Source organism: Melanerpes formicivorus, unplaced genomic scaffold, assembly GCF_026170545.1.
Source record: "Melanerpes formicivorus ecotype bairdi unplaced genomic scaffold, bMelFor1.0.p_v2 SCAF_13, whole genome shotgun sequence".
Classification (NCBI taxonomy): domain Eukaryota; kingdom Metazoa; phylum Chordata; class Aves; order Piciformes; family Picidae; genus Melanerpes; species Melanerpes formicivorus.
This window is the reverse complement of record NW_027142365.1, coordinates 11,667,052-11,691,399: the sequence shown is the minus strand read 5'-3', so window position 1 is coordinate 11,691,399 and position 24,348 is coordinate 11,667,052. Positions and strand designations below refer to the sequence as shown.

Sequence of the window (24,348 nt, the reverse complement as noted above, 5' to 3'; positions counted from 1 at the left end):
CCGGTCCCTGGGACTCTGCCCGTTATGGCAGGTCCCTGAGTGCCCTAACCCTAGAGATTTTTGTCCCGCTGTGGGGGTCCCTGAGGGGGGCCTGTGCCCCACAGGGGGCTCTGTGCCCCCCACTCCAGGGCTCAGTGCCCCACCGTGGGGTCCCTGACGCGGCCCCCGCAGGCTGCAGCCCGCGGTGCGCGGAGGGCGAGTTCCGGTGCGCCGTGGGGCGCTGCGTGCCCTACCCCCAGCGCTGCGACGGCCGCGACCACTGCGGCGACTTCAGCGACGAGCGCGGCTGCGGCTGCCCCCCCGGGCACCTCCAGTGCCCCGATGGGCGTTGCCAGCCTCCCGCCGCCGTCTGCGACGGGCACCGCGACTGCGCTGATGGCACCGACGAAGCCTTCTGCCCCGGTGAGACACTGCTGCACCAAGACCCCACCGTGGCGCTCCTTGGCTGCGCCGGTGCCACCCCATGGCACCATTTTGTGTCGTTCCCCCCTTTCACCCCAGAGCGGGCAACGTGCCCCCCTGGGCAGCTGCCCTGCCCCGATGGCTCCTGCATCGGCGAGGCCGCGGTGTGCGACGGTGCCAGCCACTGCCGTGACGGCTGGGACGAGAGTCCAGCAGGCTGCGCTGTGGCACTGCCCGCGGCTGTGCCCACCGTGCTCGCCAACGCCTCAGCAGGTGAGGGGCTGCTGTGGAGCAGCTGCACCCCGCCCCAGACCCCCAGCACAGCCCCGGTACTGGCCCCTGCTCACCATGGCCACCCCACCACAGGGACCTCACCAGGGAGGCACAGGGAGTGGGTTTGGGGGTACTGGGATGGGACTGGGAAGCACCAGGAGACACTGGGAGGGGATCTGGGGGGCTGCTGGGAGGCACTGGGGGGGACGGACTGGGAGCCCTGGTGCTGGCACACTCTCTGCACCACGGTGGCACATGCTGGGTACAGGAGTACCATGGGACACCCCAACATGGTGCCTGCTGTGCCCAGAGCCAGCGTGCGGCCCCTACGCCTTCAGCTGCGGCAGCGGGCACTGCGTGCCACGGGGGTGGTTGTGCGATGGTGAGGCCGACTGCCAGGATGGCACCGACGAGCTGGGCTGCGCCAGCGACTGCCAGCCTGGCCACATCCCCTGTGCCCACGGTGCCAGCTGTGTCCCCTATGGGCACCTCTGCGATGGCATTGCCCACTGCCACGACCACTCTGATGAGAGCCACGACCGCTGTGGTGAGCCATGGCAGGGGCAGCTGGTGTCCCCCGTGGCACCGGTGTGGTGGGACACTCCCGGGGGTCACCTGGTGTCCCCCTCCCGGGTGACACACATCCTGGCACAGGCTCCAGCGCTGTTCTGCCATGCCCGGGCCGCTTCTCCTGTGACGATGGCATTTGCCTCAACATCTCGAGGGTCTGTGATGGTGCCACCGACTGTGCCCAGGGCGAGGACGAGCTGGCCTGTGGTGAGCACCTCCCTGTCACAGGGATATGCAGTGCCAGGGGGGTCATGGTTGGGGGTGATGATGCTGCCACAGCTACCTCATCACGGCCACCTCACCATGACCACCTCATGGCCACATCATAGCCACCCCATCATGGTCACCTCGCCATGGCCACCCCATCATAGCCACCTCACCGTGAGCACCCCACTGCGGTCACCTTGCCATGGCCACTCCACCATGGCCACTACACCATGGCCACCCCATCACAGCCACCTCACCATGAGCACCCCACTGCACTCACCTCGCCTTGGCCACTCCACCATGGTCACCTCACCATGGTCACTCCACCATGGTCACCCCATCATGGTCACCACTACCACAATCACAACCCCCCCTCCCCCCATGTCCCCACCACAGAGACCCATGTCCCTACCAGTGCCACCAACCAAACCAGGGGTCCCTGCACCGAATTCGCCTGCGGTGGGGGCGAGTGCGTCACCTTCCAGCAGGTACTGGGGGCACACATGGGTTGGGTGCCCCTCACCCTCCTGCTGCCACCACGCTGTCCTCAGCTTAGTGCCACTGTGATGCCGCTGTGCCACAGGTGTGTGATGGTGTGCCAGACTGCAGTGCTGGGGGTGCTGATGAGGGGGGCTGCGGGGTGTGGGGACCCTGGGGACCTTGGGGTCCCTGCACCCACTCCTGTGGGCCCGGCCAGCAGCGCCGCAGCCGTGCCTGTCACCAGCACCGTGTTGGCATCCTGCACCGGTGCCAGGGCCAGGCCCAGCAGGAGCAGCAGTGCTTCAGCCTCGCCTGCCCCGGTCAGCGGCTTTGTGGGGCTCAGGGGGGTGGGGGGTTTGCTTGGGGGGATTTTGGGGGTGATTGGGTAATCTGGGGGGTCCCAGAATTGAGGCTGCCTGGTGGCGTTGTGAAGTTCCCAGTCCCACCTCCACACCCCAGTACTCCCCTGGGCAGCCCAATACCCTCAGGGTACCCCAATAGCTCCTACAGCACCTCAATACCCCTCTACAGTGCTGCAACATGCCCTGCCAGGACACCACTATGGCACATCAATATCCTCACATAGCACCTCTATAGCCCCCCCAATACCCCTTTCTAGGACCCAGTACCCCCAGGTGGCAGCCCATAGCTCCCCAATATCCCCCTCTAGCACCCCAATACCCACTTCTAGGACCCCACAGCACCTCAGTAGCCCCCCAGACCCTCACAAAGCTCTCCCCAAGGGGGTCCTACGGCCAGGCTGATTTGGGAGTTCCTGTGGCTGAGGCTGCCAGCAGGGAGTTGGGGGTGCTCAGAGTGGGTTTCCCGTGGTCAGAACAAGGGGTGCCCCCCTACCTCACACCCCCTCACCAACAGTGGACGGGTCCTGGGAAGAATGGGGGCCCTGGTCCAGCTGCTCGGGGGGCTGCCAGGGGGTACGGCTGCGGCGGCGGCTCTGCCGGGACCCTGTCAACGGCGGCCGGGGCTGCGCAGAGCTGCCGGAGGGAGACCCTCAGAGCGTCCAGATGGGTGCGTGCTGGGGCTGACCGTGGTGGGGGGCCACATGCGTGGGAGGCTCCATAAGTGAGTGGTCCTGATGGGACGGGTGGGTGACCACCACAGGATGGGTGAGGGGGGGCTTCATGGGATGGATAGGTCCCGGTAGTGGGCTCCCGGTGGGTGGTAACTCCAGGGTGGGTGGGCTCCAAGGGAGGAGTGGCTGCTGGTGGGGCAGGTGGGCTCCGGCTCCATGGGTTGGGTGTGTTTGGTGGGCTCCATGAGACAGGTGAATGCTGGTGGGTGGGTGGTCTCAGAGAGTGGGCATCGGTGGGTGTGTAGGTGGTTGCCCGTGGCTGGGTGATCTCCACATCTGGGTGCTCTCTTCACGGTCTTTTCTCCCTGCCCCAGAGCCCTGTGCCCCCGGGGGCTGCCCTAACGCTTCCTCCTGCCCATGGGGGCTGCACCCACACGCCTGTGCCCCGTGCCCTGCGTCCTGTGCCGACCTGGCCGCGGGCACCGACTGCGGGCACCACCGGCCCTGCACTCCCGGTGAGGTGTTGGGGAACTCTGGGAGGCTGTGGTGACGCCGCGGGACCCCCACTCTCTACCCACTGACCCACGCAGCTTCTTGCCCACCACGGCAGGGTGCTGGTGCGCAGCGGGGCTGGTGCTGGATGCGGGCGAGGCTGGCGCCGGGCGGTGCGTGCGGCCGCGGGACTGCTTGTGCCAGGCTGGAGGGTTGCGGTACCGCCCGGGGCAGCTGGTGAAGGTCAACTGCCAGCTCTGCACCTGCCTGGACGGGCAGCTGCGGCTGTGCCACCCCAACCCCGACTGCACCGGTGGGTCCTGGCACGCGGCGGTGGCACCACACTGGCAGTGATGCCGATGGGACTCCCCAGCGTGGCTGAGCCGGTGCCCACCCCATCCTGTGCCCACAGTTCACTGCGGCTGGTCGGCGTGGTCGGCGTGGGGTGAGTGCCCCGGGCCCTGTGGCACCCAGAGCGTGCAGTGGTCCTTCCGCAGCCCCACCAACCCCAGCCGGCGTGGCGGCGGGCGGCAGTGCAGGGGCATCTACCGCAAGGCTCGCAGGTGGGCAGCTGGGTGGGCACTTGGGTGATGTGCGAGCGGCTGCCTGGGCGCTGCACCCATCCCCCGCTCTTCCACAGGTGCCAAACGGCTCCGTGCCGGCAGTGCCGGTATCAGGGCCGGTGGCACAGCCCGGGCGAGCGCTGGCGCAGGGAGCCGTGCCACGTCTGCCAGTGCCTGCCCAGCCTGGCTGTCCGCTGCTCACCATACTGCCCGCTCCGTGCCACCGGCTGCCCACAGGTGAGGGCTAGGGGCTCTGGGAAGGGCCAGCCGGACCCTCCCCAATGATGCTGGTGCCCCTAGTGCCAGTGACTTTGGTGTCCGTGTTCCCCCTACAGGGACAGGAACTGGTGGAGGGCCATGGGGATGCCTGCTGCTCCTGTGTGCCAGGGGGTGAGTGGGGGACCATGGTGGGGGAGTCTCATTCAGGGGGTCCCATCACTGCAGTGCCCCAGCATTCGTGGCACCATGGTGTCTGTCCCCACAGCAGGTGACAACATGACAGCCATGCCCCCGATGCTGGCAACAGAGCCCCCTGCTCCTGCCACCACAGTGCCACCAGAGTCCCCTGGCAGTCCCCTCCTAACCTTCCCATTGCCTCCCCTGGGTGGTAAGTGAGACCCCCTGCCCACCGCAGGGGTGCTGGTGCCCAGGCTGGGGCTGTGTGGCCCTCACCCTGACCCTGAGCCCCACTGTGCCCTGGCAGACCCCTGCTACCGCCCCTTGGGCATTGCCGCGCTGCCTGACAACAGCTTCAGTGCCTCCACGGCACGGGCTGGGAGCCCCCCCGAGGCTGCCCGGCTGCACCAGGGCGACGATGGCAGTGATGGTGCCACTGGGATGGGGCTGCAGGGTTGGGCACCCCCGGATGAAGCCTACACGGCACTGCCCACCCAGCCCCCCTTCCTGCAACTGGACCTGCTGCAGCCCACCAACATCACTGGTGGGTGCCTGGCTGGGGGTAGTGGTGGCAGTGCCGACATGTGCCATGCTGCCGAGTTGTGCCAGGGTACCAATGTCCGCTATGGTGCCAAGCTGTGCCCGGTGTGTTGTGGCAGGGGTGGTGCTGCAGGGATCTGGCTCCTCCGATGCCTTCGTCACTTCCTTCCTGCTGCACTTCAGCGACGATGGCAGCCACTGGCACCGCTACCGACACCTCACCGACGGCCACCAGCTCCGGGACAAGGTGGCAGTGGTGTAGGTGGGCACAAAAGGAGGGACACCCCCGGGTACTCATCCTTCTTTTCTCCCCCCAGCTGTTCCCGGGGAGCTGGGCGTCGGGCACGCCGGCGGTGCGGCTGCTGGGCCGCATGGTGCAGGCGCGGCACCTCCGCATCCTGCCCAGGGGCTTCCACCGCCACATCGCCCTGCGCGTTGAGCTGCTGGGCTGCCCACCAGGTACCAGCGGGGGGCTCAGAGGGCACTCCGACAGCACAAATGCCCACACTCATGCCCCTCCTCCTGCCCACCTTGGCCCTCACCGCACAGTGCCAGTGCCGACAGTGGCAGTGCCAGTGATGATGCCGGTGACGAGGACACCGCCAGCGACGCCAACACAGCGCCCATGCGGTGCCGGCGAGTTCCGCTGTGCCAACGGGGTCTGCATCCAGGGGGGGCCCCATGGTGCCATGTGTGATGGCATCAACGACTGTGGAGACCTCTCGGACGAGCTGCCCTGCGGTGAGTGTGCCAGGGGAGGCTCAGGCTGGAGGTGAGGAGAAAGTTCTTCACTCAGCGAGTCATTCGCCTTTGGGATGTGCTGCCCAGGGAGGTGGCGGAGTCACCATCCCTGGGGGTGCTCAAGAGGGGACTGGAGCCATGGTTTAGTTGTCAGGAGGTGTTAGGTCTAAGGCTGGACTCGATGATCTCTGAGGTCTTCTCCAACCTGGGTGATTGATTCTGTGAGTCTGTGACTCGCTGAGTGTGGGGAAGGGCCTGGCACCACCATGGAGTGCCTGGCACAGAGTGGTGCTGCCCTTGATGCCATTCACTGTCCACCCCATGCAGGCCTGGTGCCCCCAGGAACACCCTCTGTGATGCCCCAGCCGTGTCCCCCATCCCTCTTCACCTGCTCGGGCACCGGCAGCTGCCTCCTGGCACACCAGAGGTGCGATGGCATTGCCGACTGTGCCGATGGCACCGATGAGGCTGGTTGTGAGACCCCCCCCAGTGCCAGGTACCGGTGTGGGGAGAGGCTGGGTCCTGGGGGATCAGGGGGGGTCACACCTAACTGCCAGCATGACCTCTTCCAGCCCCAGTGCCCTGACAACTGCCAGTGTCATGGTGTCAAGTTCCCACCCACCATCGGTGCCCATGGGCACGGTGACCCCCAAGGTGCCAGGACCTCCTGACCTGGAGGGCTCTGAGGCTAGCAGTGCACCCCCCACTGAGCTGCTAGGCCCTCCTGGCCCCCCAACAACCCCCAGAACTCTGCCAGTGGGCACCGACTACCCTGGGGGGATGCCTGCCACTGGAGCCCTCCCAGTGTCCCTTTGGCAAACAGCACCGACAGGGGGCACCGAACTGACACCCCCAGGTGAGGGGGTGGAGGAGTGGGGGGAGGGTGGGCATGGATCCCCTCGGGGAGAGTGTAGGGCTAGAGGTGCTGGGGGGTGGGCACTAGAGGGGTTTGGGTGCCATGGTATCAGGATGACAGTGTTGGGCAGCTCTGGGGTGGGTACTGTGGTTTAGGGCCATGGGTGCTGGGGGGTCAGGATGGCATAGGCTGGGTGCCATGGGTTTGGGGGTGCTGTGGGTTTTGGGGTGCTGTGAGGAGGTGTCTATGGGTTCAGTGCTGCTGTGCCAGGGGGCACACACACGATGCTGTTGCCCTGCGACTTCCCTGCTGAAACCCTCTGTGGTAAGACACCCCCAAAAAATGTGGGAATCCCCCAAATGGGGGAACCCCCAGCCCCCCCCACGCCCTACCTGACTCTGCAGCCCCTCACCAGGCTCCACCAGCCCCCCTGTCGGGGGCGCCCCCTCCAGCTGCCCCCCCAAGCAGTTCGGCTGCGGCAGCGGGGGGGGCTGCGTGCCCCGCGGGAAGCGCTGCGACCTCCGCCCCGACTGCCCCGACGGCTCGGACGAGCGCGGCTGCGGTACGGACTAGGCACAGGGACACACCAGCCCCAGGGACCCCCCCACGCGTGGGACCCTCCTTCCCTGGCACCTCCGCATCCAGGAGACACATCGACCCCCGGGACCCCCCCATCCCGAGATGCGCCCCCCCGGCCCGGATCCAAGGGACTCCTCCAATCCCGGGACCCTCCATCCCTTGCACCCCCATCCAGAGTACCTCCCCCCCCATTCCGAGACCCCCGCCCCCCATACAGGGGGGAACCCCTATCCTGAAGACCACGCTCATTCTTGCCCACCCTGCCCTGGGGAACCATCAGGACTGGGAGCACTGGGGACGGGGAACATCAGGAATGGGAGGGGGGACACTGAGACTGTGGGGCACCAGGGATGTGGGCACTGGAATTGGGGGCGTCCAAAGTGGGGGGCTCCGGGAGTGGGGAGGCATGGGGGATAGGGGAACAGGGACTCGGGGGTGGGGGGCGGGACTGCTGGGGTTGAGTCTGTGGGTCGTCAATGCTGGGGGAGGGTCCCAGGTACCCCGGGGCATGTGGTGCCCCTGACCCCCATCTCCCCCCCTCAGTCGACTGTGTCCTGTCGCCCTGGGGGGAGTGGGGGCCCTGCAGCCGCTCCTGCGGGCTGGGGGTGACCCTGCGGCTGCGGGTGGAGCTGCGGGGAGCCCTGCCCGGGGGGGACTGCGACCGCCCCCGCATCGACACCCGGCCCTGCTTCGAGAGGGCCTGCCCAGGTACCCGCCCCGGGAACGGGACCCCTGCTGGGACACCCCCCGCGCCGTGAGCTGGGACCCCTATCCGGGCTGGAGCCGCCCCTCTAGAAGCTCCTTCATGGGGGACCCTCCCGACATGAGCTAAGACCCCCCCAAGACAATTCCCCCCGCCATGAGCTGGGACTGCTCCGAGGCCCCCTCATGAGCCAGGACCCCCTCCCCCAGTATCTGAGACCCTCATCTCGGGCCGAGCCCCCCCGTGCCATGGGCTCGGACCGCCCCTCATAGAAGACCGGACTGGCTCATCCTCCCTCCCACGGTCTGGGACCCTCTCTGGACCCCTCCCGTGGGCTGGGGAGTCCCCAGAGGTGAAGGAGACTACAATGGGTCCGGGGCGGGGCAGGGGTAGTGAGGGTGCCCGGGGGTCTCGGAGGTGCCTGTGCCTCTCCCCTGCCCCCCTCTTGCTCCCCGCAGTGCCCGGCGGCTGGGCGCTCTGGGCATCGTGGTCGCCCTGCGACGCCCCATGCGGGGGGGGCGTGAGGAGCCGGACCCGGAGCTGCAGCGACCCCCCCCCCAAAAAACGGGGGAGAGCCCTGCCCAGGCCCTCCCCTGCAGAGCGAGCCCTGCAACCTGCGGCCCTGCGGGGACCCCCCAGGTACGGGGAGGGGGGAGGTGTCGCACTGCGAGGGGTGCGCTGCGGGGACCCCTCCCAATCCCTGACAGCCGCCCCCTCCCCTCCCACCCCTCCCCTCCCCTCTGCTGCGCCTCCCCCACCAAGCCTGCCCCCCCCCGATGCTGTTTGTGGGCCCCGGGGGCTGCGAGGTGGGGCACGTCCCCTCCTGCCCCCCAACCTGCGGGGACCTGAGCACCAACGGGAGCTGCCCCGAGGAGTGCCAGGAGGGTGAGTGGGGGGTCCCGGGAGGGCACGGAGTGGGCACGGGGAGAGCTTGGGGGGCTTAGGGAAGGGAACTAGGGACAACATGGGGACGACTCGGAGGGGCCTTGAAGGGAGCTTTGAGGGGGGGCCTGGAGATGCCATGGTGGGCATCGAGGCCTTGGGGGACACTGGAGGGCACTGGGGGTGCAGGGGGCATGGGGGCATCAAGGCACTCTGGCAGGGGCAGGAGATCATATTGGGAACTGTGGGGGCAGTGGGGTGGACTGGGGGGGTACTAGGGCATAGGGGACCTAGGGATGGCACAGGGGGAGAGAGGGGGGGCACTGGGGACTTGGGGGATGGGCCTTGGAGGTGAAGTGCCCGGTGGGTACTGAGGGCTTCCCCCCGTGCCAGGCTGCCGGTGCCCGCCGGGGCTGTACATGCAGGATGGCAGCTGTGTCACTGCCACTGACTGCCGGTGCCACCTGCCTGGCCGCCAGCTCCTGCCCGGGGAGGCCTTTGCCAGCAGCTGCCAGACCTGGTGAGACACTGGCACTGTGGCATGTTGATGCCCAACACAGTGCCACCCTGCCACCCTGCCATCATGATCCAGTAACAGTGTGCCACCCACCAAAGCATTGTGCCATCATGGCCCTGTGCCACCCTGACATCCCAACATCAGGACACCATAACACTGTGCCATGACCACATCCTGGCACCATAATACTCCAACATCAGGACACCAACACCCTGACATGCCAACACCAGGACGCTGCAGCACTGTGCCAGTCTGGCACCCTGACACCATGATCCAACAACACCATGCCACTGTGCCACCATGCCATTGTGCCACCCCAACACTGTGCCACTGCAACATCCCAACGCTGTGCCAGCCTGACACTGCAGCCCTGCTCCCTGGCACTGCCTTTGTGGTGGCACCGCTGGCTGAGGCTTGTGCCATCTGCAGTGTGTGCCAGGCGGGTCAGGTGCAGTGCCAGCCTGAGACATGTGCCACGGCCTGTGGCTGGTCAGGGTGGTCGCCTTGGACACACTGTGATGGTGGCTGCGGCGTGGGCACCCAGCAGAGGTTCAGGTGCGTGGCTGGGGGGTCCTGCCCCATGGATGGTGCCCCATGGATGGTGCCCCACAGCTGGCACCTTTCCACAGGTCGCCCACCAACCCCACGGCAGCCGCTGGTGGTGCCCCCTGTGCGGGGCCCAGCCAGGAGCAACGTGAGTGCCAGGAGCCCTGCGTCACCAGTAAGTGCCCACCGAGCCCCAGCTGGCACTGGGGGGGGGACTGCAGTGGCATAGTGCAGTGCCAGGCAGTGCAGGGAGGTGACATGGGTGCATGGTGCAGTGCCATGCCATGAAGGATGGTGCCATGTGACATGGTAGTACCATGGTGCCATGCTGTGCCATACAGTGCCTGCCATGCCAGGAAGCGTCAGGGAGTGCAGTGTGGCACAATGCAGTGCCATGGGGTGCTAAGCAGTGCCATGGGGTGCATGGGGCACAGTGCAGGCATGCTGTGGGGCTTGATGACCCAAGGGCCATGGGTGCCAGGGCTGGTGCTGGCAGTGGCACAGTCCCATCTGAGCCCTTTGGTACCATCCCACAGAGGCACCGTGGGGCACAGGGGAGCCATGGGGTGAGTGGGCACCATGGGCACCATGGGGGCCCTGCAGCGTCTCCTGCGGTGGGGGAGAGCGGCTGCGCCAGCGGCAGTGCCAGGGGGCACCATGCCCAGGGCAGGGCCTGCAGAGCCAGAGCTGTAACAGCCATGTCTGCCGCGGTGAGAGCCCCACATCCCTGCCCCATACCCTGCCCCACACCTTGCCCCCACCCTGCCCCACAGCCGCTGGGTGCTGAGCAGGGTGCTGGGCTTGGGCAGATGCTGGGTGCCCTCCGGGGCGGCTGTTCCGTGGGTGCCCGGGGGACGGGGGGTGCCCCTTCAGCTGCGCCCACCTGGCAGGGAGGGAGGAGTGTGCCCAGGGGGACTGCACCGAGGGGTGCCACTGCCCCCCTGGCACCCTTCTGCACCGTGGAGCCTGCGTGCAGGTTAGAGCCCAGCTCCCACCCGGGGGGGTGCTGGGAGGGAGAACCAGGGTGGGGGGTGCTGCCCGGGGGTGCTGCCCAGGGGTGATGGCAGCTGCTTGGGATGGTGGGTGCCTCCCAGGTCCGTGGGTGCCCAGCTGGGTGCCCCCTGGCTGATGAGGGAGGCATTAGTGGGTGCTCCCCAGGGTGCTGGGTGCTCCTGGGGACCATGGGTGTCTCCCTGGGGTGATGGAAACTCCTTGGGGTGGCGGGTACCCCCAAGGCCCATGGGTGCCCCCTGGGACACTGGGTGCTCCCCAGGCTGGTGGGTGGTCTCCCCAGGTGAAGGGTGGGTGCCCCTGGGGGTGCTGGGTGCCTCTCAGGGCTAAGGCTGCCCCTGCACACTGAGCGCCCCCGGGGTGGCACAGGAGTGTCCCTGTGTGGTGACGGCGGAGCTGCTGCGGGAGCTGCAGGACGGGGGTACCGCCCCCCCGGCCGCCCCTGTCAGCAGCAGCACCCACGGCCCCGGCACCCACGGCCCCAGCACCCACGGCCCCGGCACCCACGGCCCCCGCCTCGTCCTGGGCCAGGAGGTGCCCCCGGGCAGCATCATCCAGATGGGCTGTGGCAACTGGTGAGTGCCTGCACCCAGCACCCTGCCACCCTTACCCACTGCTGTGTGCCCACTGCCCCTCCCTCCACCTGGCACCCACCGCCCTGATCCCCTTCCCCACCACCCATCACCCTGCCACCCTTCCCCACCTCAGCACCCAGCACCCTTCTGCCTTTCCCGAGAGCCTGGCACCTAGTGCCCTGCTCCCCTTCCCTGCCATCTTGCACCCCACTGCCCTTCCTTCCACCTGCCACCCACCAGCCTGCTCCCCTTCCCCAGCACGCAGCATCCTTCTGCCCTTCCCCACCAGTGTATGCCCACTGCCCTTCTCTCCACCTGGCACCAACTGCCCAGCACCCTTGACCCTTCCCCCTTACATCACCTTGCCACCCTTACCCAGCACCGTGTGCCCACTGCCCTTTTCTCCACATGGCACTCACAACCCAGGACCCCTCCTCAGCACCCTTCTTCTTCCCCCTCCACCTGCTGCCCTCCTGATGCCCCTCTCTCCCCCAGCACCTCCCAGCACCCCACTGCCATTCTCCACTACCTAGCACCCTGCCACCCTCCCCACCCCCTGGCTCCCAGCACCCGCGACCCCTCCCCAGCACCCAGAACCCTCCTGCCCCACCCTCTGATGCCCCTGTGCCCAGCTCGTGCCAGGGGGGCCGCCTGCACTGCCCACCCGGGGGATGCCGAGAGGGACGCTGGAGTCCCTGGAGCCCCTGGAGTCGCTGCTGGCCCGACTGCGGGGAGGGACTGGGGGTCAGCACCCGCCGGAGGGGCTGCCCCGGGGACCCCTCCCCTGCCCCGCGCTGCGCCGGGGCCAGCACGGAGAGCAGGTTCTGCCGCAGCCCGCCCTGTGCCGGTGGGTCACGGCCCGGGACCCTGTGTGTCCCCCACGGGTCACAGCCCCTAGCCCCCCACTGGGGGTCACATCCCCGTCCTCTGTCCACTGTGTCCCCCCCCACGGGTCCCAGCCCCATCCCTGTCCCCACCATGGCTCCCATCCCTGTCCCTGTCTCGACCGTAGGTCCCATCCTTGTCCGTGTCCCCCTCCACGGGTCCCAGCCCCATCCCTGTCCCCACCATGGCTCCCATCCTTGTCCCTGTCTCGACTATAGGTCCCATCCTTGTCCCTGTCCCCACCACGGGTCCCAGCCCCATCCCTGTCCCCACCATGGCTCCCATCCCTGTCCCCGTCTCGACCATAGGTGCCATCCTTGTCCCTGTCCCCACCATGGGTCCCAGCCCTGTCCCTGTCTCGACCGTAGGTCCCATCCTTGTCCCTATACCCCTCCATGGATCCCAGCCCCATCCCTGTCCCCACCATGGGTCCCATCCTTGTCCCTGTCTCGACTATAGGTCCCATCCTTGTCCCTGTCCCCACCATGGGTCCCAGCCCCCCAGGTCCGCCCCAGCCCAGAGGTAACAGAAAATCGGTGTGTGTGTCGGGGGCGGGGTGGGGTGTGTGTCACCGCCTTCACTCTCCCCACACAGCTGTCACTGTCCCCACGGCTGCCTCCAGCCCCACGGCACAGCTCAGCCCCATGACACAGCCCAGCCCCACGACCCCAGGTGAAGCTTGTGCGGGGGGACCCCCCAAGGCGGGGGGTCCCGGCGCTGTGGGGGGTTCTCAGTGCTGAGGGGAGCGTGTAGGGGGTTGTGCCGGTGCTGGTTGATGGGGGTCCCGGTACTGTGTGTGGGGGTCTCAGTACTGTTGGGTGGGAGTCTTTGTGCTGGGGGTGAATCTCGGTACACCGGGGAGGGGAGGTCCCGGTGCCGGGGGGGGAGGAATCCCGGTGCTGTGTGTGAGTGTCTCTGTAATGTGGGGCGTCCCGGTGCGGTTGCGAGGATCCCGGTGCTGAGTGGGTGCCGCTGACAGAAGGCTCCTCACGCAGGCAGCGGGACCGGGGGGCACTGGGGGCCATGGGGGCCCTGGACCCCCTGCAGCCGCAGCTGTACCCGCCCCGAGGCTCCGGCAACCAAGAGCCGGCGGCGGGACTGCGAGGGAGGGTCGGGGGGCTGCGGGGGCGTCGGCCTCCAGCAGAGACCCTGCAACCTGCCCCACTGCTCAGGTGGGGCTGACGGGGTAGCTGCGGGGCAGTTATGGGGGGGCTGGGGGGGCTTGTGAAGCGTATATGGGGAGATGCTGGGGGGCTGTGAGGAGCTGTTGGAGACTGGGGGTGTGATGAGTGGAATACGGGGGCTACGGGGGGGTATTTAGGGTTTCGGGGGGGGGTCTATGTGGGGCTATGCGGTGCCGGGGGGCTCTGGGGAGATCTCTGGAGCCAGGGGAGGGGGTCTCTGTGAGCTAGGGGAGGGGGGTCTCTAGGGGTTTTCTGGGGGTGGTGGTGTCTCTCTCAGCCCTGGTGGGGGGTGGTTGCTGGGGGGGTGTCTCTGAACCACGGGGGAGGGTGTGCGCGGTGTTTCGGGCTTGTCTCCGGGCAGGGTGTCTGGAAGCGGTCTCCAAGTGGGGTCTCTCCGAGCCGTGGAGGGAGTGTTTGGAGGGGGGTCTCTAGGAGAAGTCTCTGGGAGGTTTCTTGTGGGGGAGGTCTGTGGGGGCGAGGGTGGGGTGGGGTGGTCTTGTTTCTGAGCCGTGGGGTGGGTTTCGGGGTGGTCTTTGGGAAGTCACTGGAGGGGTTTCTGGGGATGTTCTCGGGGGGTGTCTCTGGGCGGGCGGCGGCGCTGAGCAGGGTCGTGTCCGTTCTCCCCTTCCGTCTCCGCAGCTGCCCCCTCCCGCGACTGCAGCTGGACCCCCTGGGGACCGTGGGGGGGCTGCTCCCGGAGCTGCGGCGGGGGGCAGCAGCTCCGCATCCGCGCCTATACCCCTCCCACCCCGGGGGGCCGCTGGTGTCGCGACATCCTCCGCGATAATCTCCAGTATCGCGCCTGTGGGCTGCGGGCCTGCCAGGGTGGGGGCACAGGGTGGGACATGGGGGGCGGAGGCTTTGGGTGGGGGAGGGAGCTGTGAAGCATGGACGGGTTGGTTAGGAGGCACTGGGAGGGCCTGGGGGTCTCGATGGAGGTCTGAGGGTGGTCAGGGGGTCTAAGGATCTCGGGGTGGGGGGGGGAGCTCGGGGAGGCGGGGCTCGGACAGGGGCGTCTTGGGGTGGGTGTCTGGGAGGTCTTGAAGGGGACTGGGGGGGCTGAGACACTCGAGACAGGGCTCCGAGTGGGGGTTGGATGTGTCTGAGAGGTTCCGGGGGCATCTCGGGTGGGCTTCGTGGTCTTGTTATAGGGGATCGGTCTTGGGCAGGAGGTCTCAGAGGTGTTTCGGAGGTATCTCTGATGGGTCTGGGTCGGGGATTGGAGGTCTCCGAGCGATTCGGAGGGATTTGAGCTTCTCGGGGGCGTCCGAGGGTCTCCAGGGAGTCTTGGAGGGGTCTGTGGGTGCCGCTGGTGCCCACCCCAGCCTGCTTCCCCCGCAGTGGCCGGTGCCTGGTCCCCGTGGTCGCCCTGGTCCCACTGTGACCGCAGCTGTGGCGGGGGGCGCTCCATCCGCAGCCGCTCCTGCACCCGCCCCCCCCCAAAAAACGGGGGGCAGCCCTGCCCGGGGGAGCGGCACCAGCTGCGCCTCTGCAACCCTCAGCCCTGCGGTACGGCGGGAGGGCGATGAGCCACTCCGGGGGGCAGGGGATTCCGGGGGGGGGTGTGACAGGTGCTCCTTAGCGGGGGGGAGGGAGGGCGGGGAGAGGGAGGGCGGTGTCTGGGTGCTGGGGAGGGAGGTCTGGGTGCTCCCAGGGGGAGATCTGAGTTCTGGGGGCGGATAGGGCTGGGTCATTCCTGGGGTCTAGGGGGCTCCCGGGAGGGATTGTAAGGGTGCTGTGAGCGTCTGGAGGGTTCACTAGTGGGGGCCTGGGGGCTCCCGGGGGGTCTTTGGGTGCTGGGGGGGACCTGGATGCTCCCTGGTGGGATGTGAGGGCCACGGGGAATGTTGGAGGCTTTCCGGAGGGATATGGGGGGAAATTTGGGTGTTGCGGGGGTCTGTGAGTACTCCGGGAGGGTGCTAACGGGTGCCCCGTCCCCAGGCACTGGGTGCCCCCCCGGCCTGGCACCGGTGCCCTGTGCCACCCAGTGCCCGCGGCACTGCCGGGACCTGCAGCAGGGACTGGTCTGCGCGGAGGGGCAGTCCTGCCAGCCTGGCTGCCGCTGCCCCAATGGTGAGTGCGGGAACATCCCGGGACGCCCCCATCCCCGGGACTGTCTCCCCCCGACCCTCCATCACTCCCTGTCCCTCCCTCCAGGCACGCTGGAGCAGTCGGGGCGCTGCGTGCCCCCCAGCCAGTGTCCCTGCCTGTCCCGGGGAGGGCGGCTCTGGCCTGCCGGGAGCCGGTCCCGGGCCGGTTGCTGGAGCTGCCGCTGCAGCTGGGGGGTTCTGAGCTGCACCCCCAGGAGCTGCCCCCCGCCGCGCTGCGTCTTCAGCCGCTGGAGCAGCTGGGGAGCCTGCAGTGTCACCTGCGGCGGGGGCACAAGGGAGCGCTACAGGTGACACCCTGGGGACAGGGGACATGAGGACGTGGTGGGACGCTGAACCCAGAGAAGGGAGCATGGCACCCAGGGGATGCAGAGCACATAGGACATGGCACCCAAGGGGCACGCATGGCACCTGGGGGAGGCTATAGGGGGGAACGTGGCACCCAGGAGGTACAGGACATGGCAGCTAGGGGACACGGCACCCAGGGAACACAGAGAACCCCGGGGACACATGGCACCCAAGGATGGATTGGAGGGAGGACACCTGGCACCCGGGGGGACATGCACAACACCCATGGGATATGCACCCAAGGGACATGCGTGACACCCAGAGGGGGCTGCAGGGAGCAACATGGCACCTAGAGGACATCCATGGCACCCAGGAGGGGCACAGCACTCAAGAGACACACGGAGGGGCTGTGGAAGGGAGATAAGGCGCCCGGGGGGCGGGGGGGAGGACACGGCACCCATGGCTGCTCGGGCTGCGGGGGGTGGGGACAGGGCACTCAGGGGACCCCCGTGTCCCGGCGTCTCCCGTGTGTGCCCTCCTCGCAGGACGCGGATCGCAGGGCGCTGCGCGGGGGCGGAGCGGCAGAGCCAGCGGTGCCAGGAGGGGCCATGCCCACCCCTTTGCCCCTGGGCTGGGGGCGAGCGGCACCTGGGCGAGAGCTGGACCGGGGCGGGCTGTGAGAGCTGGTCAGTGTCGGGGGGCAACCACTGCACCCTATAGCCCACCCTCTGTGTGCCCCCCCATCTCCTACACCCCAAATCCCACTCCCCTCTCTGTGCCCCCCAGCACCTGCACACCCGAGGGCCCCCAGTGCCAGGCCACCCCCTGTGCTGGTGAGTGAACCCCCACACGGCAGGGGCACCCCCGGGGTTGGGGGTGGGGGGGTGGGATGGCACCTTGTGATCTCCTTTCCCCCTTCCAAAGCCTGAGGGGCTCATGGGAAGCCCCCGTGGGACCCCCAACCCTCCTGAGATGATCTTGGGACCCCAAACTTCCCAGGACCCCAGCGCCCTCACTTTGGAGTATTCCGGGACTTTGACCCCCCCTGGGACCCCCAAAACTTCTCAGAGGACCCCAAGACCTCCATATCCCCCTGGGGACCCCCAACCTTCCCCCCATCCCAGGACAATCATGGGACCCTCAGTCCCCTCTGGGAAGGATACTGGGACACCTAACTTCCCTCATCCTTGGAGAGTCCCAGGACCCCTAAATCCTTTGGAGGACCCCAAGCCCTCCTGGGAGGACCTGTGACAGGACCCTGGTGGCACAAGGGGACCCCGGTGCCCGTGTTGGTGGCTTTGGGGTGCCCTGTGCCCCGTGTGGTGCCATGTGCTCCACATCCCCCCAGATCTGTGGGTCTGTGTGTGGGGTGCCTGGACCCCCTGCAGCCACTCGTGTGGCACCGGCCTGGCCACGCGGGAGGCCACCTGCACCCACCTCGATGGCACCCACGGGGGTGGCACCCATGGCAACGGCACCCGTGGAAGTGGCATCCGTGGTAGTGGCACTCACGGCAATGACACTGGTGGAGATGGCACCCATGGCAATATCATTCATGGAGATGGCACCCATGGCAATGACACTCATGGAGATGGCACCCATGGCAATGTCATTCATGGTCGTGGCACCCATGGCAATGACACATATGATGATGGCACCCCCGGCAATGGCACCCATGGCAATGGCACCCATAGGGAGGTCAAGGCCTGTTACCTGCAACCATGCCCAGGTAGGTGGCATAGTGCCAGAGTGGGGGTGTCCCTGCAGGGTGTCCACCCACTGTCACCCTGTGCCACCCACAGCTGCCTGCCCCTGGGGCCCCTGGAGCCACTGGACGCCCTGCTCCTGCCAGACCCCCTGGCAACACCGTCACCGTCACCGTCTGGGCACTGCAGGCTGTGTGGGCCCCGACGGGCAGAGCCGCCCCTGCAACATCTCGGGGTGCTCGGGTGAGCAGGGGGTGGCACCCACAATCTGGGCACCCAGTGCCAGCACCCAATAGGCATCTAGTTCCAGAAGCCCGTGCCTGGGCACTCCCTGACCATCTGCAGCCTCCTGGCCATGCTTGGCGCCCTTTGGGTGCCCCCCTGAGCCTTGTGTGTGTCCCCCCCGCAGAGCTGAGCTGTGTCCCCCCCTTCCGGTACCAGCCGTGTGGCCCCCCCTGTGCTGGTCTCTGTGCCAGCCTCCAGCACCCTCAGTTCTGCCCAGTGCCCTCCCAGTGCCAGCCTGGCTGCGTCTGCCCACAGGCAAGGAGGGGCATGAGATGGGCACAGGGGACTCTGGGGGGCTGGGGGGCTATGAGAGGGGTAAGGGCGAGCCGGAGGGGACACGGGGGGCTGAGGTAGGACATGGGGGCCATGAGGGACGGGGAAAGAGAGGGCATGAGGGGGCATGGAGGGGCGGGGGCAGTCTCGGCGCGGGGCAGAGAGGGAGAGAAGAGGCCGGGAGGGGCAGAAAGGGTCTGGGGAGGCTGCGGAGGGCTCCTGGGGCTGAGGACAGGCTTGGGGACACCCGGGCTGCTGTTGCGGGGCAGGAGAGAGCCAGGGGGCGTGGGGACTGTGGGGAGGGGTCTGACCTCCGCCCCAGACCTCCTTCCCAAACTTTAACCCCTCAGGGGCTGCTGGAGCAGTCGGGGGGGTGCGTGCCCCCCTCCCAGTGCCGCTGCCTGCACCCCAGTGCCCCCCAGTCCCTGGCTGCGGGTGCCCGCGTCCGGCTGGGCTGCAAGGAGTGGTGAGAAAGGGGGGCAGGGAGGCTGCCCCACACTTGTGGGGCGCGAAGGAGGTGCTCAACTCCCCATCCCCAAACTCTTTTCCTTCCACCCCCCACCAGTGTGTGCCAGAACGGGACCCTGCAGTGCAGCGACAGCGGGTGCTGGGGTGAGTGGGGACCACCCGGACCCACAGACAACCCCACCCTGGACCCACAGACCCACACAGGCCCTCCCCAGACCCACAGACCCCCCCCAACCCCACAGACCAGCACCAACCTCATGGAACCCCCCAGTCCACAGAGCTCCCTGGTCCCACAAAAGACCCCCACCCTACAGAGCTCCCCAGCCGCACAGAACCCCAAGCCCCCTCCAGCCTACAGTCTCCTGGACCCCGCCCAGACCCCCAGCCCATCCCCATCCCCACAGATCCCCACTCAGCCCCACAACCTGCCCCTAAGGACCCCCCACGACCCCTCATCTGCCCACCCCACACCAGGGAGCTATCCCTGCCTTCCCTTCCCCAAGCTGGGAGATCCTAGGGGGGCTCTCCAGCAGCTTTGTGTGTGTCCCCCCCAGGGCAGCTGCCGCTGAGCCCCTGGTCAGAGTGGGGACCCTGCAGCCCCTGCCAGCTCCTGCCCACGCTGCAACCTGGCACTGGGGCACTGAGCCTGGCATGGCCAGGAAGGGGTACACTGGATGAGGGGACACCAGTGGCTGAGTGGACACCAGATGAGGGGACACCAGATGAGGGGACACCAGATGAGGGGACAGCAGCCACTGAGTGGACACAGGGTGAATGGACGTCGAATGAGGGGACACTGGTGGCTGAGGGGACACCAGTGACAGAGGGGACACCAGCTGAGTGGACACCAGTGGCTGAGTGGACAGTGGCTGAGACAACACCGGTGGCTGAGGGGACACCAGTCGAAGTGACGTTGGCAGCTGAAAGGATACCAATGGGCAAGGGAATGCCAACGATGGAGGCAACATCAGCCCAGGGGACACTGATGCCCGAGGGGACCCAGGCCAAGGAGACACCAGCAGAGGCAGCACTGCCTGAGGGGACCCAGGTGGCTTCACTGCAGTGGCGCTACCGGACCTGTCTGGACCCCCAGAGTGGCCTGGCCTGGGAGGGCCCCGCGGCTGCCTGCTCCTCGGAGCTGCGCCAGCAGCGGCCCTGCCCAGACACCTCCCTGTGCCAAGGTACCGGTGGGTGCCAGCGGGGTGCCAGGGGTCTCACACCGGTGTGATGGTGGTGACATCCCTATGACCCCACCTAGACTTCTGCCTCTGGAGCCCCTGGGGACCCTGGGGACCCTGCCTGGATCCCTGCGGCAGTGGCTACCGCCTGCGCCAACGCCAAGCCTGGCACCCGGCTGGTGCCTGGCGCTGCCACGGGGCCCAGACCCAGAACCAGAGCTGCTCCACTGACCCATGCCCAGGTAATGCACCCCTGGGACTCCAACAGTGCCCTGACCCCCCACCCTGTGCCCCCAGGTTGGGGGTGCCAGCAGCATGGCCAGGCCTTAGCCTGCCCCTGTACCAACCAATGTCCTTGTGCTGACCTCTGGACCCATGCTGAGTGTCTGCAGGGGCCCTGCACAGCTGGTACCTGCCCCACCGTGCTGCCCTGCCCCACCGTGCTGCCCTGCCCCACTGTGCTGCCCTGCCCCACCGTGCTGCCCTGCCCCACTGTGCTGCCCTGCCCCACCGTGCTGCCCTGCCCCACTGTGCTGCCCATGCCCCACCGTGCTGCCCCTGCCCCACCCTGCTGCCCTGCCCCACTGTGCTGCCCCTGCCCCACTGTGCTGCCCTGCCCCACTGTGCTGCCCTGCCCCACCGTGCTGCCCTGCCCCACTGTGCTGCCCCTGCCCCACTGTGCTGCCCTGCCCCACCATGCTGCCCATGCCCCACCGTGCTGCCCCTGCCCCACCGTGCTGCCCTGCCCCACTGTGCTGCCCCTGCCCCACCCTGCTGCCCTGCCCCACCCTGCTGCCCCTGCCCCACCCTGCTGCCCCTGCCCCACCCTGCTGCCCTTCCCCACCCTGCTGCCCTGCCCCACCATGCTGCCCCTGCCTCCTAGCGCTGCCCACCTGCCCCACAGGCTGCCGGTGCCCCCCAGGACAGCAGCTGCAGAATGGGGACTGCGTGGCTGTCACCGCCTCTGGGGACAACGGCACTCGCCAGCTGCCAGCAGGGGAGGTGGCACAGCAAGAGTGCCACAACTGGTGAGTGCTGCTGCTGCGGGGTGCTGCCACTGGCAGGTGGCACAAGTGGTGGGTGCCACTGCCAGTGTCTCTCCCGGCACAGCACCTGCCAGAACGGGACCCTCAGCTGCCCAACGGCACCCTGTCCCTCCTATGGGCCGTGGTCACTGTGGGGACCCTGCTCCAGGAGCTGTGGTGGTGGCAACACCTCCCGGCACCGTGACTGCCACCGGAGCGCCGGTGGCGTGGCCTGTGGTGACGCTGGCACCCAGGAGACAGCTGAGTGCAACCAACAGCCCTGCCCTAGTGAGGAGCACCCTGGTGGGACACGGGGTGAGTGGTGGGACAGCAGGGTGCTGGAGGTCACGATGGTGCTGATGAGGTGCCAGTGCTGATGAGGTGCCAGTGCTGGTGATGCTGATGGTGCTGGTCAGTTGGCACCAATGATGGTGTCAGTGCCACTTCTGATGCTGGTGATGACAGTGATGGTGGCAGTGCCAGTGTTGGTGATGCTGATGGTGCCAGTGCCATGCCTCATGCCCACACAGGCTGTCCCACTGGTGAGTTGTGGCAAGACCCAGAGCTACCCCACGGCTGCAACCAGAGCTGCCAGGACATTGGGCATGAGCCCCCACCTGACTGCCCTGTGCCACCAGCTGCGGGCTGTGTGTGCCAGCCTGGGCACTACCGCAACGACAGCGGGCACTGTGTCCCGGCTGCCCAGTGCCAGTGCTGGCACCGTGGGCAGCTGCACCAGGTCAGCGATGCCAGGGGGGTTCTGGTGGTGGGGGTTGTCCCAAGGCACCCTTTGACGCTTGTTTTCCCCCTTGGCCAGGCTGGCAGCACTTGGCAGGAGTTGTGCCAGGAGTGCCACTGTGTGACTGGGAGGGTGGCCTGTGCCCCCCTCCAGTGCTCCCCGGTCACCTGCCCTGAGGTAGGGGGTGCTGGGGGCTGGGAACCGGTGGGCTAGGAGCACTGCTGGGGAGGGGGCACTTGGAAAAGGGCACTGGAAGGGTGGGGGCACCAGTGGGGATGGGGCACCAGTGGGGATGGGGCACCGGTGGGGATGGGGCACCGGTGGGGAGGGGGAACCGGCAGTGGTGAACACCAGCTGGGAGGTGTGCCCATGGGCACGGGGCACGGGGGTGTGTGCGTGTCTGATGCTGCCCTAACCCCCTGCAGGGCTCGGTCAAGGTCCGGGAGCCAGGGGGCTGCTGCCCCGTGTGCCGGGAGCTGTGGCCGGGTAAGGAGCCGGGGACCTGGGCACGCGTGGGCGCTCCCCAGGCACCCCCCGGGACCACCGAGCTTCACCCCGGGCACCGCCAGTGGGGAGGTGGTGGGGTGGTGTGTGCAGGGTGGCAGGCCTGGCAGCGCCACCCCCCTGTCCCCCGGCTGCAGACGTGTCCCCCTCCACGTGCCACCGCGTCACCGAGCTGCGGAACATCACCCAGGGCCCCTGCGCCCTGCCCGGGGTCAACGTCACCTCCTGCGCTGGGCATTGCCCGTCCCGCACTGCCGTCACCACCCAGGTCAGCTGGGCCCCCCGCACCCACGGGTGCCCCTAGTAGTGCCCCAGGACCAATGGGTGCTCTCAGTGCCTCTCACTGCCCTCCCCCAGCATCCATGTGTGTCCCTATCAGCCCCCAGCATCCACGGGTGCCCCCCACTGCCCCACCTCCAGCATCCACGGCTGCCCCCCACTGCCCCACCTCCAGCATCTACGGGTGCCCCCCACTGCCCCACCTCCAGCATCTACGGGTGCCCCTGGTGTTTCCCATCACTCCTTCCATCCTCCATGGGTGCCCCCATCACCCATCCCTATCACCCATGGGTGCCTCCCATGATCCTCCCTCAGCCCCCATGGGTGCCCCTGGTGCCCCCATCGATCACCCCAGCCCTGTGGGTGCCCGTGGTGCCCCCCCCGCACCCACGGGTGCCTCCCAGCACCCACGGGTGCCCCCCCAGGAGCCGTACCTGCGCAGCCTGTGCCAGTGCTGCAGTTACCAGCTGGACCCTGCCAGCCCTGTCCGCACCCTGCGGCTGCTCTGCCCGGGAGGGGGCACCCGGCCTGTGCTGCTGCCCCGGATCAGTGCCTGCCACTGCTCTGCATGCCAGGGTGAGGGGGAGGACAGGACCCCGGGGTGCAGCACCCTGAGCCCATGCTGCTGCCAGGGTGAGGGAGGGGCAGGGTGCTGGCATCACCCCCAAGCTCCTGGTGCTGGCACTAAAGCAGGGGCGAGGGTGAGTGGGTGTGGGTCAGGGTGGGGGCCAAGGACAGAACCCCAGGGTGCAGCAGTCTGAGCCTGTGCTATTGCCAGGGTGTGGGACTGGGGGGCATCAGGGACTGGGGGTTGCAGCACCCCAAACTCTTGGTGTTGAGACCACAGGAGGTGCCACACTGAGTGGGTTAGGGTCAGGGTTGGGGGGGTGGATTTAGGGTCAGAGTGGGGTTCAGTGAATGGGAGTCAGGATCAGGGGTCAGGGTTGGGGGGGGTCAGGGTGGGTGCAATTCCTTCACCCCTGTCCCCTCTGCCACAGGTGGGGATCTTTCCCAGCACTGACCCAGCACAGCTCCTCCCCTGGCAACACCTCTGTGAGCTGGGACACCTCTGAGGAGCTGGGACACCCCTGGGAGCTGGGACACCCCTGGGAGCTGGGACACCTCTGAGGAGCTGGGACACCCCTGGGAGCTGGGACACCCCTGGGAGCTGGGACACCTCTGAGGAGCTGGGACACCCCTGGGAGCTGGGACACCCCTGAGCATCTGGGAGATGTTTCTGTCCTGTTTCTGCTCAGGCTCCCTCAGACTGGGGGGACCTGCCCTCAGAACCTGCAGCTGGCAAAGTTAAAGCAGCTTACAAGAAACAGGCTCTGAATTTCTTTGTGTCCCCTGGAACAGGAGGTTCTCTTCCTCCTCTGCTCTGCCTTGGTGAGACCACAGCTGGAGTCCTGAGCCGTTGTGGGCTCCCCAGTTCAAGAGAGACAGGGAACTACTGGAGAGAGGCCAGGGAGGCTGGGAAGATGCAGAGGGACCTGGAGCATCTCTGTGAGGAGGAAAGGCTGAGAGCCCTGGGGCCTGGAGAAGAGCAGCCCCAAAAGGGATCTCATCAATGCTCAGCAAGACCTAAAGGGTGGGGGGGAGGAGGCTGGGGCTGGGTTCTTGTGGCCAGGGACAGGACAAGGGGCAATAGACACAAAATGGAACCCAGGAGGTTCTATCTGAAGAGGAGGAGAAAGTTCTTTGGTGTGAGAGTGCTGGGGCCCTGCTGCAGGCTGTCCAGAGGCTGCTGAGGATCCTGTGCAGGGTCAGGTGCTGGAGGGTGATGTCCAGAAGCTAACACATGAGACATCAGCTGGGGCTCAGACACAAGGCAGCCATCTCCTCACTCCCAGCTTTCCACACAAGGCAGAGAGGTGCCCTTCCCTTATCTCAAACTCCTGTGACCCTTGGGGACTTCCGAGCACTCACCCAGGGGTGACACCATGCTGTGGTTTCAACCCAGCCAGTGGCTGAATCCCCAAACCAGTTGCTCACACAAGCCCAAGGCCCCCATGCCTAGGTGTCTGAGGAAGTCACACAATGCCCTGTGGGCTGAGATC

The 24,348-nt window shown here is 67.5% G+C and overlaps 1 protein-coding gene across 1 annotated transcript in view; it reads left to right on the top strand.

Moving 5' to 3' along the window:
- LOC137445012 (SCO-spondin-like) overlaps window positions 1-23,597 on the top strand; it is a 34,070-nt gene extending 10,473 nt beyond the window's left edge. The window contains 54 exon segments of the mRNA XM_068146416.1: window positions 172-402; window positions 502-675; window positions 986-1,222; window positions 1,330-1,452; window positions 1,849-1,940; window positions 2,036-2,252; window positions 2,809-2,963; window positions 3,342-3,480; window positions 3,576-3,770; window positions 3,870-4,020; window positions 4,098-4,257; window positions 4,356-4,410; window positions 4,508-4,627; window positions 4,724-4,960; window positions 5,076-5,169; window positions 5,270-5,415; window positions 5,506-5,697; window positions 6,025-6,193; window positions 6,270-6,553; window positions 6,969-7,115; window positions 7,676-7,840; window positions 8,294-8,385; window positions 8,387-8,474; window positions 8,598-8,720; window positions 9,111-9,237; window positions 9,664-9,789; window positions 9,864-9,955; window positions 10,317-10,490; window positions 10,590-10,756; window positions 11,161-11,366; window positions 11,999-12,213; window positions 12,846-12,923; window positions 13,247-13,423; window positions 14,075-14,260; window positions 14,777-14,944; window positions 15,377-15,508; window positions 15,593-15,833; window positions 16,377-16,517; window positions 16,618-16,664; window positions 17,180-17,560; window positions 17,634-17,780; window positions 17,947-18,077; window positions 18,446-18,561; window positions 18,661-18,707; window positions 19,118-19,744; window positions 19,822-19,983; window positions 20,646-20,769; window positions 20,852-21,081; window positions 21,297-21,505; window positions 21,584-21,682; window positions 21,931-21,991; window positions 22,147-22,277; window positions 22,714-22,864; window positions 23,287-23,597. Coding sequence (XP_068002517.1) covers window positions 172-402; window positions 502-675; window positions 986-1,222; window positions 1,330-1,452; window positions 1,849-1,940; window positions 2,036-2,252; window positions 2,809-2,963; window positions 3,342-3,480; window positions 3,576-3,770; window positions 3,870-4,020; window positions 4,098-4,257; window positions 4,356-4,410; window positions 4,508-4,627; window positions 4,724-4,960; window positions 5,076-5,169; window positions 5,270-5,415; window positions 5,506-5,697; window positions 6,025-6,193; window positions 6,270-6,553; window positions 6,969-7,115; window positions 7,676-7,840; window positions 8,294-8,385; window positions 8,387-8,474; window positions 8,598-8,720; window positions 9,111-9,237; window positions 9,664-9,789; window positions 9,864-9,955; window positions 10,317-10,490; window positions 10,590-10,756; window positions 11,161-11,366; window positions 11,999-12,213; window positions 12,846-12,923; window positions 13,247-13,423; window positions 14,075-14,260; window positions 14,777-14,944; window positions 15,377-15,508; window positions 15,593-15,833; window positions 16,377-16,517; window positions 16,618-16,664; window positions 17,180-17,560; window positions 17,634-17,780; window positions 17,947-18,077; window positions 18,446-18,561; window positions 18,661-18,707; window positions 19,118-19,744; window positions 19,822-19,983; window positions 20,646-20,769; window positions 20,852-21,081; window positions 21,297-21,505; window positions 21,584-21,682; window positions 21,931-21,991; window positions 22,147-22,277; window positions 22,714-22,864; window positions 23,287-23,309 — 8,702 coding nt within the window. The 3' untranslated portion in view covers window positions 23,310-23,597.
- Window positions 23,598-24,348: the final 751 nt, after the last annotated feature.